General features: G+C 37.9%; 1 protein-coding gene across 7 annotated transcripts in view; it reads right to left on the bottom strand.

Moving 5' to 3' along the window:
- TIAM1 (TIAM Rac1 associated GEF 1) overlaps positions 1 to 18,202 on the bottom strand; it is a 2,502,716-nt gene that overhangs the window by 142,843 nt on the left and 2,341,671 nt on the right. For all 7 annotated transcript variants that reach the window (XM_044071404.1, XM_044071407.1, XM_044071408.1 and 4 more), the window contains one exon: positions 14,939 to 15,047. In XM_044071404.1, the coding sequence (XP_043927339.1) occupies positions 14,939 to 15,047 (109 nt within the window). The remainder of the gene's footprint in view (positions 1 to 14,938; positions 15,048 to 18,202) is intronic.

Below are 18,202 nucleotides of genomic sequence, written 5' to 3' on the forward strand. Positions count from 1 at the left end.
GCTGCAAGTTGATACGAACATGGATACCCCCCTCAATAAAATATATACTGCTCAACAGAGAGAGAGACTGCCCTGACACTTCTTTAGGTGGCATGCAACGATTTACAAGTATAAGGGTCACTTATTACTAGGAGACAGATTCCCCAACACTTCCAAATTACTCCCTCTGCTTAAACAGATATCAATTCATTATAACATGTAAATAAATAAATTTCTTCTATTGAGAAGTAGTAAGCAGTGCACACAATTGAATTGATGGATTAACGTTTTGTCTAACACTAAATAAAGCATTTACCTTTCCATCTGATATCACTGGTTAATTCTGGATAACCTGCACCATGAATATACTGCATAAATGTTTATATATGCTGTAAGGGTTAAAAATTATAGATGATCATATTGGCTGCAATGAAGGCCAACAGTCTTGTAACTGTGAAAAAAAGAAATGCCTTAGGCTAAATTTAGTATGCACAGTGTTTAACTTTAGAGGGACAATGATCAGGGGCGGCTCGTGCTATCGGACTGCAGCCCTCCCACCTAGAAATAAAAGAAATAAATAACGTGAAACAAACTTTAAAAAAAATTCTCTTTTATAACGAGTACCGGAACTGCCGAGCATGCGCAGACACACTCAGACTGCCCCGCAGATGCCCAGGAATCTGTGCGAACTCTGACTGCCTGAGTCAGCAGTCCAGATGCAGAGAAGGTATTTTCTGCCCCGCAGATGCCCAGGAATCTGTGCGGTAGACGACCGCACGGAACAGAGGAGCTCCGGACTGCTTGATCCACAGACAGGACCAATCAGGAGAGAGGTGAGCAAGGATTCGAGCGCAGGACCAATCAGGAGAGAGGTGAGCAGGGATTCGAGCGCAGGACCAATCAGGAGTGAGGTAAGTTGAGTTCTAAGCTCTTGCAGAGAAGCATTAGGTCGAGCGCATGTTTGCTGCTTCGAAACAATGGAGTTGGACCTGGTTTACTGCTTCCGGACCCATTTACAGGGGTGTATGTGTGTCTATGTGTGTGTGTGTGTGTGTGTGTGTGTGTGTGTGTGTGTGTGTGTGTGTGTGTGTGTGTAAGTGTGTAAAATGCCCTTGTTAACACATAGTGGTGGGTAGAAATACTCAGGCTTGAACCCTTTACCTTGGATGCAGGTGGCAAGGACCTGAATTCCCTACCCACCACTATTTGTAACAAATTGCAGATTTTTGCCTCATATTTGTTCTGTTCCTCATAAAATCTGTGGTTTCTGTATCTTCATATTTCCTTGCAAAGGTTTGTAGTGCAGTGTTGCACTGATAGCATTGTTGCCTGACAGCTACAGGTTCTCTGGTTTGATTCTTGGCTGGGGTGCCTTCTGTGTGGAGCTTGCATGTCCTCCCATCCCTTACAAAGATGTGTCTGGAGTGTTTCTCCCTGCTCTGCTGAAAATTGGCTTTGTTTTGTTCCAAGTCAGACTAGTTTCCTGGTTAACAAATGTTTAAAAATAACAGGCATATAAATAACCTTTTATTCTAGCAATTGTCTAAGTTTATAACATGGATATTTGAAATTTGCCCATATTTTTGGGACTGTATTCCCCCATTATTGGCCTCATCCAGGTATTTTGTGCTAAGGCTGAGAGCTATGGTGAGAACTGAATTCACTGAATATGTTTGGCAGCTGTATTCCCACATTATTGGCTTTTTTCAGGTGTTTTTGGCTAAGAGGTTGACAGCTATGGTGAGAACTGAATTCACTAAAGAGTAGCCATTTAAGTTTGTTTTCCTCTGTTTCAGCTGATTTGGCATAGTGGTATGTTTCTCTGACTGTTTTGCACAGGGTCCCCTGGGTTCAAGACATCGCAGTGAAATGTATGGTGGTAACGCAGCATTTTATTCTAGCAACTTTCCAACATTATACAAGCAATGTTTAAAATGTGTCCCTGTTTTTTGGCCTTTTGTCCCCCCCCCCAATAAATTTTGGCTTTTTCCAGATTTCTTGTGCTGCAAAGTTCAGAGATACAGCTGAGTGTTGAGTAGATTTTACAAGGAGCTGAGAGCTGCTGGGGAACAAAAGTTTAGTGCTGCTTATGCCAAGTCTGCTTGCATTGTTAATAGCACAACAGGTAGTATACTTGCTTTTGATGCAGAAGGCTGTGGGTTCTACTCCCACAGTAGGTAGATGCATTACTGATACTGTACTGTGTTGTAAAGGGGTGGATGCTGCAGTCCTTTTTGGCAAAGATACCTAGTAACTATGAACCTGTTATCAGTTTGCTATCCATTCCCTATTGCTTTATTACTAGCTTATCATTTTTTAATGTGTGCAACATAGGCAATTTATTCTTCAAGGGCAACAGGCACTTTATTTGTAGATGAAACAATGACATATAAAGTTGTTTCTAGCAGCAACCTCTTTATTAGTTACATATTTCTTTAATGTGGATTTTACTACTTCAGAGATTGTGCATATTTACTGATACTGGTGGACTATAGAAGGTTGAGTAGACGTTTTATGATGGAAATGTTCTGAATTGGGCAGTTTTGTTATTGGTGCATGCATTTTGTTTCATTGTTTACTGGAAAAATGTTCAAAACAATATATTTAAAATGCCCTCTAACAACTGTACTGTATTGTACAAGGAATATAATGTAATACAGTCAGGAAGGTGTATCAAAGAGCATGTGTATGTTTCATGTTCAAGGGGCCTATGATTTTGAAAACAGCCCAGAGTTAATCTTTATCTGCCACTGGCAAAATGTATTTTCTTTGAATGTGGGTTTCAATGCATGTGAGTTTCAAGGGCAGAGAAGTTGTAATGCTAAGTCTATTTTCATTGTGAGACTGCATTGCTTTGTTTAGCAGATATCTATTAGGGTTTATGCTGTAAAATGCAAAATAAAACTTTCAAATTAAATCTAAATCATCGCAGAAGTAAAGCAGTATGCATATTACAGTGTTTATGGTAAATGGGGCAAAATAACCAAGGAATGGGATGTTGGAATGGCTACGGGGGGAGGCTCCATTCTACCATGATTTTGTGAGGGGGGGGGAGGGTAGCAAACTCAGACAGCCCCGGTTGAACTATACCTCTCAGTTAACTGAATCAAATTCACTGGCCTGTCCAACAATATAAAACAAATGCAGCCCCTCACGAGCTGTAACAGTCCCAGTAAAATAAAGATGCACTGGCACACTTTAGCGTTGAATGATAAAATTCCTTCTTTAATACGAACTGTTAAAACAAAATAGCTTCACAAACTGGTTGAGCGCTTTCATCTACTCCTGTAGATTTCCTCAGAACCATTTGAAAGTGCTTAATTACATATTATATAGTCTCCTTTCTCCAACAGCATCATCACATTAATTAGTTAAAAACAATTAATGACTAACCATGTAAAGCTGTTTAAAGTGCACAGTGCTAGATTCCTCAGAACTGTTCCTTCCCTCTAGTAACTTATTTTTAAAATCCTTGTGTATGTCTGTATTGTTTTGAACATACATTCATATTCACATGTCATATGTACATTACATTATAAAATTATTGACTATTAAAACCTCATAAAGCTAAAACTGTAAAAATATATAAAAAGCTTCAGAGTGAATAGCTGCTTTAACATCACATTTTGTGTTTTTATGCTGTCATCAACACCTTAATAAGAGAAATATCCTAGATAACACTTTACTTTTTGTCCAACATGGGTTTTATAGATATGGTATCATTAAGCCCTGGGCTTTCTGATGCATTCAATTTTATTTGCCAACGTGTCTCCTTTTCCATTAGTTTTTTCTTTGTGTTCCCTCCCCTTGGATTCTCTAGTATGTGTTCTAGTATACCAAACTCAAACATTTTACATTCATTATGAGCTTCACAATGTCTCCATAATGCATTATTTCCATCTTGTTTTCTTATCTTATAACAGTGCTCATAAATTCTATTTTTCAAACACCGTGTGGTCATTCCTACATAATAACTTGGACATGTTTTACACCTGGCTAAATATATAACATTTCTTGTTCTACAATTCCCCTTACAAAAGGTGATATTAGTCTTGTGAATATTGTCCAGAATTATACTTGTTTTCCTGTAATAAACCTACACTGATTGCATCTACCACATTTGGTTGTGCCATGCTCACTTTTGGTAATGCCATACATCCTATTTAACCTGGATTTTAGGTTAAGTCCATTTCTGTACACAAATGTGGGTTTTCTTCCTACTATGTTATATACATTGTCATCAGTTTCTAATATATTCCAGTTCTTCTCAATTATGTCCCTAATTTTACCTACTTCAGGGGCATATTGTATAACACACGCTCTTCTAAACTCCTGGGTAACTATGTCTGAAGAATTACTATTTGCCATGTTATTTCCCAGTATAGGTTTGTATTTTTTTCCCCATTCCTGAGTGACATAGTTCACTACGTCCACTATCATCCCTTTCGGGTAACCTCTTTCTTTAAACATCTTAGCTATCTTATTTAGCTCCTCTACCATATCTTGATAGTTAGATGGGAGGGGGTATAGTCATATATAATATGGAAGACTACAATAATAAAATAAGTAATATATTATTTAATTCTGGGAATTATATATCAACATCTATCAACGAAGTTAATATAGCCAATCATAAGATAGATTTGATATTGGAAGACCTATTAGTAGAGAACAGAATCGCTATTGATTTATATAATTATGTGAAAATAAAGTATCCGATTATTAGTAACATAGTGGGGATACCCAAAGTGCACAAAGATGAATGAACCTCCATTTAGGCCCATAATATCAGGGAGCAACTCAAAAACTTTTGAATTAGGGAAAGTCATAGATGGTTGGTTAAAAAGTGCATATAAAAATATTTCACATATAGTGAAAGACTCTTGGGATTTCTTGGCAAGACTTAAAAATGACTTCATTTCTGAAGATTGTATATTGGTGACAGTGTATGTTGTCGATTTTTTTTCAAGTATACCTCAGGAAGAGGGACTCAACAGATTCCAGGACAGTATAAAAAAATATAGTAATTTAACATGGGAGAAAATAAGTATTATAATGGTATTTATGGAATTGGTCCTGAAAAATAATTTTATTATGTTCCAGGGTGAATACTACAAACAAAGTAAGGGAGTAGCCATGGGGGCGGCATGTGCCACCATGTTTGCAAATTTATTTCTACTAAACTGGGAGGAAGAATATATACTTGGCTCAGAATGGAAAACTAATATAAAATGCTATCTGAGGTTTTTGGATGATGTGTTTATGGTGTGGAAGGGTGGGGTTGACACTTTAAAGACATTTATTGAATATCTGAATACTAGGAATGATTTTTTAAAATTTACTTTTACCATGGATAGAAAAAGTATATCTTATTCAGATACGAGGATTACTATAGACGGTAATAAATTTAAATCTAATTTATATAGAAAAGACACATTTAGTAATGATTATTTAGAGTTCAATAGTTGTCACCCAGCACACCAGAAAAAAAGCATCATCAAGGGACAATGTATACGAGCAGCAAGAATGACATCTAACTATTAAGATATGGTAGAGGAGCTAAATAAGATAGCTAAGATGTTTAAAGAAAGAGGTTACCCGAAAGGGATGATAGTGGATGTAGTGAACTATGTCACTCAGGAATGGGGAAAAAAATACAAACCTATACTGGGAAATAACATGGCAAATAGTAATTCTTCAGACATAGTTACCCAGGAGTTTAGAAGAGCGTGTGTTATACAATTTGCCCCTGAAGTAGGTAAAATTAGGGACATAATTGAGAAGAACTGGAATATATTAGAAACTGATGACAATGTATATAACATAGTAGGAAGAAAACCCACATTTGTGTACAGAAATGGACTTAACCTAAAATCCAGGTTAAATAGGATGTATGGCATTACCAAAAGTGAGCATGGCACAACCAAATGTGGTAGATGCAATCAGTGTAGGTTTATTACAGGGAAAACAAGTATAATTCTGGACAATATTCACAAGACTAATATCACCTTTTGTAAGGGGAATTGTAGAACAAGAAATGTTATATATTTAGCCAGGTGTAAAACATGTCCAAGTTATTATGTAGGAATGACCACACGGTGTTTGAAAAATAGAATTTATGAGCACTGTTATAAGATAAGAAAACAAGATGGAAATAATGCATTATGGAGACATTGTGAAGCTCATAATGAATGTAAAATGTTTGAGTTTGGTATACTAGAACACATACTAGAGAATCCAAGGGGAGGGAACACAAAGAAAAAACTAATGGAAAAAGAGACACGTTGGCAAATAAAATTGAATGCATCAGAAAGCCCAGGGCTTAATGATACCATATCTATAAAACCCATGTTGGACAAAAAGTAAAGTGTTATCTAGGATATTTCTCTTATTAAGGTGTTGATGACAACATAAAAACACAAAAATGTGATGTTAAAGCAGCTATTCACTCTGAAGCTTTTTTTATATATTTTTTACAGTTTTTAGCTTTATGAGGTTTTAATAGTCAATAATTTTATAATGTAATGTACATATGACATGTGAATATGAATGTATGTTCAAAACAATACAGACATACACAAGGATTTTAAAAAATAAGTTACTAGAGGGAAGGAACAGTTCTGAGGGAATCTAGCACTGTGCACTTTAAACAGCTTTACATGGTTAGTCATTAATTGTTTTTAACTAATTAATGTGATGATGCTATTGGAGAAAGGAGACTATATAATATGTAATTAAGCACTTTCAAATGGTTCTGAGGAAATCTACAGGAGTAGATGAAAGCGCTCAACCAGTTTGTGAAGCTATTTTGTTTTAACAGTTTGTATTAAAGAAGGAATTTTATCATTCAACGCTAAAGTGTGCCAGTGCATCTTTATTTTACTGGGACTGTTACAGCTCGTGAGGGGCTGCATTTGTTTTATACCTCTCAGTTGTCCATATTTTTGCAGAATGAATAGTTATTTGCTTATTTTTGGTTTGTTCCTCATAAAATTTGTGGTTTTCTAGCAAATCATTTAGGAATGAAGTCACTAAATGACAGACATTGAGTTTTAGACGTCATAACCTTCAGAAAAACGCATGCTAATGCAAGACCTGTTATTCTATCAATTGTCTTAAGTTTATACAAGAGCAATTTTTAGTAGTGTTTGTATGTTCCTCCAATATATTTGGCCTTGTCCAGATTTCCTGCATTAAAAGGTTGAGAGGCATGTGCAAATCGCTTTGTAGAATTAGGAATATCCAAACCTCTTAATTGTCCCCAATTTTGGCTCAAAATGTTGTTCTCCCTTAATAATCCCTCCTCAAAATGGCAATTTTGGAAGAAAACGTGGAGGGTTTACAATTATATATAACTGCAATCATCAGAGTTATAGATTACTTTTATTTCAGAAATGCATGTAGATGCTCTTATTTTGTTAGCTGCTCAAGTTAACAGTGTTAATATTAAAAAGTTGTCCCTTTTTTGACAGGTTCCCAGCTGTATTGTGTGGCAACTTTATATTTTTGCATCACATTTTTGGTCTGTTTTTCATAACATTGTGGTTTTCTGGCAAATTAGTGGCAAGTCATTAAAGACTGAAGTTAGAAAATAATGGCAGACATTTGAGTTTCAGATTTCATACCCTTCAGAAAATTCGTACTAATGCAAAACCTACTACTGTTCTATTATCTAACTTAATAAGAGCAATATTTAAAAATTGTCCTTATTTTTGGGCCTGTGTCCTACTTCTAGTTCTATGTATGGCTTTGTCCAGATTTCTTGCTCTGAAGTTGAGAGGTATGAGCACTTATCTTGGATTATACAAGCAATGTTTAAAATGTGTCCCTGGTTTTTGGCCTTTTGTCCCCCCCCCCCAATAAATTTTGGCTTTTTCCAGATTTCTTGTGCTGCAAAGTTCAGAGATACAGCTGAGTGTTGAGTAGATTTTACAAGGAGCTGAGAGCTGCTGGGGAACAAAAGTTTAGTGCTGCTTATGCCAAGTCTGCTTGCATTGTTAATAGCACAACAGGTAGTATACTTGCTTTTGATGCAGAAGGCTGTGGGTTCTACTCCCACAGTAGGTAGATGCATTACTGATACTGTACTGTGTTGTAAAGGGGTGGATGCTGCAGTCCTTTTTGGCAAAGATACCTAGTAACTATGAACCTGTTATCAGTTTGCTATCCATTCCCTATTGCTTTATTACTAGCTTATCATTTTTTAATGTGTGCAACATAGGCAATTTATTCTTCAAGGGCAACAGGCACTTTATTTGTAGATGAAACAATGACATATAAAGTTGTTTCTAGCAGCAACCTCTTTATTAGTTACAGATTTCTTTAATGTGGATTTTACTACTTCAGAGATTGTGCATATTTACTGATACTGGTGGACTATAGAAGGTTGAGTAGACGTTTTATGATGGAAATGTTCTGAATTGGGCAGTTTTGTTATTGGTGCATGCATTTTGTTTCATTGTTTACTGGAAAAATGTTCAAAACAATATATTTAAAATGCCCTCTTAACAACTGTACTGTATTGTACAAGGAATATAATGTAATACAGTCAGGAAGGTGTATCAAAGAGCATGTGTATGTTTCATGTTCAAGGGGCCTATGATTTTGAAAACAGCCCAGAGTTAATCTTTATCTGCCACTGGCAAAAATGTATTTTCTTTGAATGTGGGTTTCAATGCATGTGAGTTTCAAGGGCAGAGAAGTTGTAATGCTAAGTCTATTTTCATTGTGAGACTGCATTGCTTTGTTTAGCAGATATCTATTAGGGTTTATGCTGTAAAATGCAAAATAAAACTTTCAAATTAAATCTAAATCATCGCAGAAGTAAAGCAGTATGCATATTACAGTGTTTATGGTAAATGGGGCAAAATAACCAAGGAATGGGATGTTGGAATGGCTACGGGGGGAGGCTCCATTCTACCATGATTTTGTGAGGGGGTAGCAAACTCAGACAGCCCCAGTTGAACTATACCTCTCAGTTGTCCATATTTTTGCAGAATGAATAGTTATTTGCTTATTTTTGGTTTGTTCCTCATAAAATTTGTGGTTTTCTAGCAAATCATTTAGGAATGAAGTCACTAAATGACAGACATTGAGTTTTAGACGTCATAACCTTCAGAAAAACGCATGCTAATGCAAGACCTGTTATTCTATCAATTGTCTTAAGTTTATACAAGAGCAATTTTTAGTAGTGTTTGTATGTTCCTCCAATATATTTGGCCTTGTCCAGATTTCCTGCATTAAAAGGTTGAGAGGCATGTGCAAATCGCTTTGTAGAATTAGGAATATCCAAACCTCTTAATTGTCCCCAATTTTGGCTCAAAATGTTGTTCTCCCTTAATAATCCCTCCCCAAAATGGCAATTTTGGAAGAAAACGTGGAGGGTTTACAATTATATATAACTGCAATCATCAGAGTTATAGATTACTTTTATTTCAGAAATGCATGTAGATGCTCTTATTTTGTTAGCTGCTCAAGTTAACAGTGTTAATATTAAAAAGTTGTCCCTTTTTGACAGGTTCCCAGCTGTATTGTGTGGCAACTTTATATTTTTGCATCACATTTTTGGTCTGTTTTTCATAACATTGTGGTTTTCTGGCAAATTAGTGGCAAGTCATTAAAGACTGAAGTTAGAAAATAATGGCAGACATTTGAGTTTCAGATTTCATACCCTTCAGAAAATTCGTACTAATGCAAAACCTACTACTGTTCTATTATCTAACTTAATAAGAGCAATATTTAAAAATTGTCCTTATTTTTGGGCCTGTGTCCTACTTCTAGTTCTATGTATGGCTTTGTCCAGATTTCTTGCTCTGAAGTTGAGAGGTATGAGTGTCAGAGCCATCACTTTCAGCCAGAGACATTGCAAATTGTGACATACTTGTTGCACCCCACTCCCCATTGCAGTGGCTCTGGATGTGTCCAAGGAAGGCAAGGAGCAGTTATGCAGTGTACGTGTGCAGAGTATTCCTCCATCCAAGGTAGATTTTTATACTGTTGATTTATGCTTCTTATTATTCAGGAAATGCATCCTGTCACAGTGCCCTGTTGCTCTGTTTAAGTAGCAATGATTTAATGAGCATCAGGTCAGCTTGTTGGAGATTGTAAGATGCAAGTAAGCTTTAATAAGCATACTGTTAAAGAATTACCAGCATTGAAAGCCTTTTCGTTGTTGCCATGCAGAGAATATTTACATAACTAGATAATGTATAAGCCTTGGGTACTGAAATGCATATGACAGTATTTGTAATAAAATGACAGGATTACAGTATTTTCAGAAGCTCATTACATTTATTGGAGACTTGCAGTCATCTTTTGTTGGAGATTTGCAGTCATCTTTGCAGGCTTACCCGTAAACTAAACAGAATGCCAATCTATCATGTGTGGTCCATAACTTGTGCAGGAATCCTTTAAGCAATTGATCTTGAGCTTGTTTCTTGTTTGCTGTTCATTTTTTACTTTGATCATGTCTTCCCCATGAAACAAGTAGATAGTTGTGTCAGACAGCAGGTCTTTTTTGGATAAGAAACATTTTTACAAGTGGGGGTATCACAGAGATTGCTACTTTCAGCATGTTACTTGGTAATTTTATAAAGCTGAATATAAATTATAATTACAACTGCAGTACAAGGAGTAGTGGTTTGAGTTGAGTGCCGCTTGTTTTTTTATACTTGATTTTGACTGGGATTCCAGTAATGTATTTAAAAAGTAATTTATTTTTTCATGCCTCACAACATGTTTCCATCTGGATATTAAGTAAGCTGTCATGTAGCCAATGCATTGAAATATTTTTTTCTTCTACACTTCATTTTGTCTTGATTGGACTCTCGTAATGACTGTTTGGCACCCAGGGCAGCATATTTAATTAAAGTTCCAGTTGTTGTGGTTTTGAGCACAGCCCCACCCCTTTCTAGCCGGGCACGCCCCTTTCCATTGGCCCCACCCATTCCGCTGTCTCCTGCAGCCCTACTTTAATTTGAAGTCACCAGCCGCCACTGACAATGATCACAAGCCAGACTGCATAAATTGAGTAGCACCCTATTTATGATCTCACTGCTTGCTGATTGACTGAAGAAAAAAAATGACTCTGCATAGATGAGAAAAGCACAGTAATATATACATTTCTGTCTTTTTTTTGTTACCAGTCACACCTACTGAATGAAGAATTGTTACCATCAAGAACAAAAGGTGTGCAAAGCAAGCAGAGAAAACAGCAGACTGACATGTTTAGCTCATCTACATATCTCACTTTTACTAAATAAAGGTACGTTTTCTAGTTAGCAAAGGGCCAAGGGGTAAAAATAATGACCACGATGCACATCTGCAAAACATGCTTCATAAGCAAAGTTATTATTAGCAAGACAGAGATTTGAAGCCAGTCTTCCAAAAGAAAGAAGCTGTTTTATGACCTTGTATTATTCTATGTCTAATTTTCAAATATCCCACTGCAATCTCTTGAACATATAACAAAAGCTTTGTTGTGTATTTTTATCATGCATCAAGGTGTTACACAGTTTTCCCATACTGCACTGAAACGGACTACTTTACTTTCACTCTGCCTAATGCAATCTAGCAAATGTAATTTTGTAATTAATGCCACTTGTATTAGTCAATAGCTTCAGAGAGACTTTATTAGGTGGCAATACCCTTAAAAAGATGTACAGTGATAAAAAATGCATATGACAATTTATTAGGTATCATTCAGGCTGAAAAGTACTAACATAAGCCTGCAACTGAGAAGCTGAAAGGTTGGGAAGAATAAGACAGATATGAACAGCAGCCACCCTGCATCTCCTGTATAAACACTCAAAAACTCAGTAATATCCCCCAAGCCATGGGCCTGCAATGTGTTTTTTACAACCAAGACACTTCCAGACTGGACTGAAAGTGTTACAGCTTGAATGACATTAAGGATATAGTTACAGAAATGCTTCAATCATCTCGTGCAACCTTGTAGTTACTATTATGCTATGGCTTTTCGCTGTCTTGAGAGACAATGAAGTTTGTGTCATGAAATCAGTTGATGGTTGAAGTGCAATGCCTGCTGTGACTGTAAAGTCCAATTTTTGACCGTCAGGCTCTATTACAATTTATACAGGTGTAGCAGATGCCTGGCTCAGTAGATACCAAAATTGCCCTTTGATGTCTGCACTCTCAGGTCTACTCCTACAGCTCCTCTCTCTTCTTCTCCCTCATTCGGCTGCCTGTCTTGACAGCCAGTCTGCTAGTAATGTGATTTACAGCCATAGCTTCCCAGCCTGTTGGACTGACATTATCTGCCTTCATGTCATGCTTGCAGACATCTTTGAAATGCAGAACTGGCCTTCCTGTGGGTCTGGAGCCAGAGACAAGCTCACCATACAGAAGGTCTTTTGGGATTCAACCATCCTGCATATGGCTGACATGACCAAGCCAACACCTTTGGGAGAGCAGGGCAAACATACTTAACATCCCCGCCTGCTCTAGGACATTTTTATTTGGAATGCAGTCCTACCAGGTGATGCCTAGGATCTTTCTGAGGCAGCATAGGTGAAACGTGTTGAGTCTGCGTCCTTGGCAGGAGTACAGGGTCCATGTTTCATTACCATACAGAAGCGTGCTGAGCACAAATTCTTGGTACACCAACTTAGTGTTGATGGTCAGTTTCAAATTACGCCAGACCCTCACTGTTAAGCGTGCCATTGCTGTGGCTGCCTTACCAATCTGGATGTTCAGCTCTGCTTCCAGGGAGAGTAGAGCCCAGGTAAGTCAAATCCTTCACCACCTCGAATATGTCATCACCGATAAAGATGGGGGGGGGGGTTGTTGGTCTTCTTGAGGCTTACTGTGAGGCCAAAATCTCTGCCATCTCCACCGAAGAAGATTATGGGGTGTTGTAGTGCTTCCTCAGTGTGAGCAGTCAGGATAGCGTCATCTGCAAACTGCATATCTCTGATCAATACTGTTTGCACCTTGGTTTTCACTCGAAGGTGTGCAAGGTTTCAGAGATTACCAATGCTTCTGGTGTAGAGGTATACACTGTACTCAGACTCATTAAAGACATGGGACAGTAGTAGAGAGAAAGAAGAGTAGTGGGTCTGATGAGGAGCCATCATACTGTACAATGCCTTGCATGTCCTCATGAAAAGATGTAATCATCTTCAGGCATTTAGAGAGACATCCAATCCTCTGTAGCAGGGAGAAGAGGCCTTTCCTGCTAACCAAGTCAAATGCCTTAGTTAGATCAATGAAGGTGATGCACAATGGTTTCCTTTGCTCGATGCACTTTTTCTTGCAGCTGCCTTAGAGAAAAGACCATGTCAATCATGGATCTTCCCACTCTAAATCCATACTGTGCCTCAGGATAAACACATTTCATGAGTGATTTTCCCTGTTCATAATTACACAGGTAAAGGCCTTCCCAACAACGCTGAGGAGGGATATTCCACTGTAGTTGTTGCAGTCAGACCGGTCTCCTTTGTTCTTATACAATGTGATGATGTTAGCATCACGCATATCCTGGGACACTGTTCCTTCCTGCCAACACTGTAACAGGAGCTCATGCAGGTGGTCGAGAACAGCACACTTCTTGCCAACCTTGATGACCTCTGGGGAAATGCCATCCTTTCCTGAAGCTTTACCGCAGGCAAGGAAATCAAAGACTTTGCTAAGCTCCTCTACAAAGGGTGGATTGTAAAGCTCTTCCATAATAGGAAGGGAAGTTTTGTTTTCAACTGCTGTGACAGTGACAATACTATCCTTTGAGAAGAGCTCCTGGTAATGCTCTGTCCATCTTCTCCATCTCGGTTTGAAATGACTTCACCTGAGGCAGACTTTAGGAGTCTAATCTTGGCTTTACTGGAGCTGAAGGCTTTCTTTATGCCCTCATACTTGACACAAATGTTGCCACAGTCAGCAGCAAGCTGGATGCTGTGGCAAAGTTTCAGCTAGTAGTCGCTGGCCCATTGTCGAATAGTGTAACCCTGTAATTGCACAAATCTATAAATTGTGTACTTTCCACATTTACCAATTTGCAGTACATATTACTGTATCTCTCTACACTTTCTGCCTGGTCTTGATTTTATTATTGTTTTTTTTCTGCATTATGTTGTTCTAATGATCCTTTTCTGGTACACTTTGAGAAGCACAACGGGTCAAGATGCAAGATTTATTTTCTCATACATCTCTCTGATGCATTTGTTACAAAAATACTATCAAAATAAATACATAAACAATAAAATAAAAACAAATGTTTTATACCAGATGGAACTATGAAAGTAAGACTTACCCAGTTGTTGTTGTGTCTTTCGGCTTTTCCCGGTTAGGGGTCGCCACAGTGGAACTCCGGTCCGCTAATGATTGGCAGTAGATTTTTACATGCCGATTTGCCAGCCCTGACGCACAACCTTCAACGAAGGTACGCCCATTCACGCATGTCTCTACACAGAAGATGCTCTAGCTGAGAATCGAACGGGACTACGTCTTACTGCGAGGCGACAACGTGAAGTGTAAAAATCCTCTAGTATTTTTTTTTTAATTCTAACAACAATACAGTGTTTTCAAAATGATCATTAGTGTTCTAGTTCAAGATGGTGCAGACATTCACAGACATGGGGCTGTATTGTATGGCTCACTAGAAACAAGGTTTTTTGAACCTTAAGAGATGAAGGGTGTTGGAAAACGTCATCACCACCAATAGTACTATAAATTCAGCAGCTGTAATTATTCTTAGTGTTAACTGTTCACTGCAAGTATGAAATGCAACAGATTCTGGAAAGAAATATGGAAGCAATGCAGAACAGGAACAAACTGCACTGCTGCAGATGTTAAATATGTGGACAGAGCAGCTGGGCTGCATTCAAGAAGCATAATTTCGGAGTCCTACTTCTCTAACATCAGTCTTTAAAGATATGGATTTCAAATATTAACTGCATGATTATACTTCCACATCACTATAATTGTAAAGCTGTAATCAGTTTACCAAAAGCTGCCAGCTCAGGGTCCTTCTTGCACTTTCCCAGAGACAAAGGAGGGTTAAGCCACGTTACTGTAGTGTGCAGGATGAGATCGCCCATTGATAAATCGGCCACCTGAAAAAACAATAACACATTATATCCTTCTGCCTGACTAAATCATGCAAAAACTAAGATTATTTGACTATTACCACTCATTTAATGGAAAAAAAAGTTTCAGTGTATTTATTCTCTATCATCTTGTCCAGAACATTGTGTGTTATAATGTACAGTTTTGACATATGTCTGCAAAACAGTCATGGTAAGTTGCGGTTTTTCTGTAGCAATTTTACATGCCAGACAATAACAAAAAGTAAAGCTGTTTTTGTATACTGAGCCACAGCGGAGTAAATATGAATACTGACTATTGTAAGAATTGTAATATGACTAGGAATTAGCTATCAGGTAAAGTCCATCAGTATGACCTCTTTAGCAGTTGGTATGTTCGTACAGCTATTTGATTATGTGATCTTGCACTCTGGCTGCTACAGGCAGCTCAACTACTAAAGAAAGCAACTGATGAAAATTTAACCTGCCATTCTTGGCAGCACAGGACAGAACTGTAGCTACATATTAACCAATGCTCTTTGCCAAGCCAATAAAGGTTTAGAACATTAGAATCCTAAAGCAAAATCAAAACGTTGCAATCACATGTTAAAAATACTACATTACTATCATCAATCTTATCCTAAAAGAAATAGTACCCCATTCAGAACACACCTTGGAAGAAAAACTCCAATGTGAAAACAGTTCAAAACAAAAGGCAAAGTACTACTACAAGAATAAAATCTAAAATCTGCATAAAAAGATACATATGTTAACAGTAACATTTGGATTGCAATACACAGAATAAAGAGATACATTACATTAAGAACATTCGTTTACAGGTTTTGAGTAAAAGCATGTACTAGGAATTAAAATGCACATGTGCTGCCCACCAACAAATAGCTAGGTCTGCAACTAGGTTTAGAACTACCTATATACAAATACAAACAAATTCATGATACAACAAATATTAGGGGTAAGGGAGGCAGTTTCTCCTGCAGCAAATATCCAATTATGGTTAGTATACTTAAATAAATATACTTTATCATTATGATCACTGCTGCAAGAACTGCAATACGGTTGAGAGAGTACCAAGTAATGTACCTTAAACTTCCAGAAAAAAAGTGAATGGTCTCCAGGATGATGAGCAGGCCAACCTAAGCAAATCCTGCGTTCACTATAGTCTGAACATCCAGTTTATACCGCTTGCTTAGAGAACATGTTAACAGAAGTTCAGGTAGCAGTCTCACAGACACTCCAATTTCTGAAAAAGGCTGCAGTAGTGCTGATTTGGCAGAAGTGGCTCTAACTAATTCAAAGTCACACTAGGTTTGCACAACAGGAATCAATGCAGCTACACAGCTTACTAATAATAGATCTGCTGTTTCCCTTCATAAAAGCAAGCAGGCACCAGATAAGATACAGTCAGAGGCTTGGTTCTTTTGGTGCACCACCCAAGCTGTCTGTGAGCATTAAATAGCACATAAACCAATGTCCCTTTACTTGCACACTTGAAAAAGAAGACTGGAATTCGGGCAGACCTGTTCATAGAAATTTCAGTCACTGCCTCTTACAAAAAAAAGGGTTGTTTCTCAAAGACATATTGACCCACATAAGACTGAATAAAAATTTTGAACATTAAGACATGCAACTTAGAACTAGCATTCTGAAGGTCACAAACTGGACAGTGACAATGTCTTACTGACCATAAATAGATTCCCTTCATGAACGATTTTGCTGCAATGTGCAAGGCTTACATGAGGAAATATAAGGATGCAAGCAGAAACTGAAAGGAATGCACCTTAGAAAGACAGTATTGCCAGGCAACATTTAAACAGAGCAGAGCTGCACAGCAAAATACAAAGACAACTGTGGGGTCATAATGCTAGCAAGAAAACCCTTCCCATTAGATATACATTTTTTAGTAGTAAGCCTTTAAGCTTCTGCTAAAATACACAATACCTCATAAGAAAAAATAAAGATGTTAGCCCAGCTTCTTGCCATATATGGATAGGTCCCAAACTGCAAACAAGACGGTAACAGTTCAGTTAGTGGCTTGATTGCTACAACAGCCAGGCAGGGGATATGAAAGAATCGACTGAGCTGGCTTGGCCATCCCTGTGGGGGAGGGGGGAGTCTCACAACAGAAACACTCCCTAGTGGATACCAAGGAACGTATCCCTGATTGCAAACAGGCTAGCAATTGTGTGGCAGCTGGAGGTACATGACCAAGTTGGCATCATGGGCAATGAATGCTGGTGATGTCATGCATGTTCTACCCCAATCTCCTTCCTTCGGATTTCTAAAATCCCTGTCTTTAGCCATACACATGTTGTCCACCTCGCAGATCTTACCCTTCCTAAAAGGTGGATGGTTGTCTCACTTATGAAAGTCCATTCAATCAGTTGCATCTCTGGAAAGGAATGGCCCACCTATTTCTATGGTTATTGCAGAATTTTGTAGAACCCACAGCTCTCCAAACAGGAGAGGAAAGAAGGAAACAAACACATTATTGGAGGCAGAGTACATTGTCAGTGGCAGGAGGAAGAGACAATAGAAGTTGTCAGTCTAGAATCAACCCAAGATTCTCTACCACCAAATGAAAGATCTGATGCTGATAAAATAAAACTTAGCCTGAAATAAAAAAAAATAAAATAAAAAAAAAAAAAAAAGGCAACCCTGTTGCAGTTCAGCAGCAAAACACAAGAGGACAGCATGTCACCTTGTAATCTAAAAGGGTTCAGCTCAGAGCCTAGAACAGACTCCAATATCAAAAAGCAGCTCTGCAGTATTCCACTGATGACCAACCCAGGAAGTAGCTTAATCGGTGGTGGCACAGCTTGCTTCATTTATTACTTTTCTGGTAGATGTTTTTCCATACTCCAGCAGTAACTCAATGATAAACAGTCAATAATTTTAAAATGTATGTGCATATCCAACAGTTCTGTTTGCCTTGCACTTGGAAACCATGCAAGAGTAAAAATCATGATTTTGGGACTCTGATAAAAAAAGGCTGCCTTCACTTGGACTAGACCTCACTGCAATGTTACTTAACTAGTACTCAATTATATAATGTGCTTATTTGACTAGCAATAATGATGCAGTCGACATGAAAGCCTTGGTCAGCATTTACTAGACAGTTCCACTTAAAACACTAAAGTCAGCTTCAGTTAACCTGCATCAAGCAT

This window comes from Protopterus annectens, chromosome 5.part0 (genome assembly GCF_019279795.1).
Source record: "Protopterus annectens isolate FY-2018-M chromosome 5.part0, PAN1.0, whole genome shotgun sequence".
Taxonomy (NCBI): Eukaryota; Metazoa; Chordata; order Ceratodontiformes; family Protopteridae; genus Protopterus; species Protopterus annectens.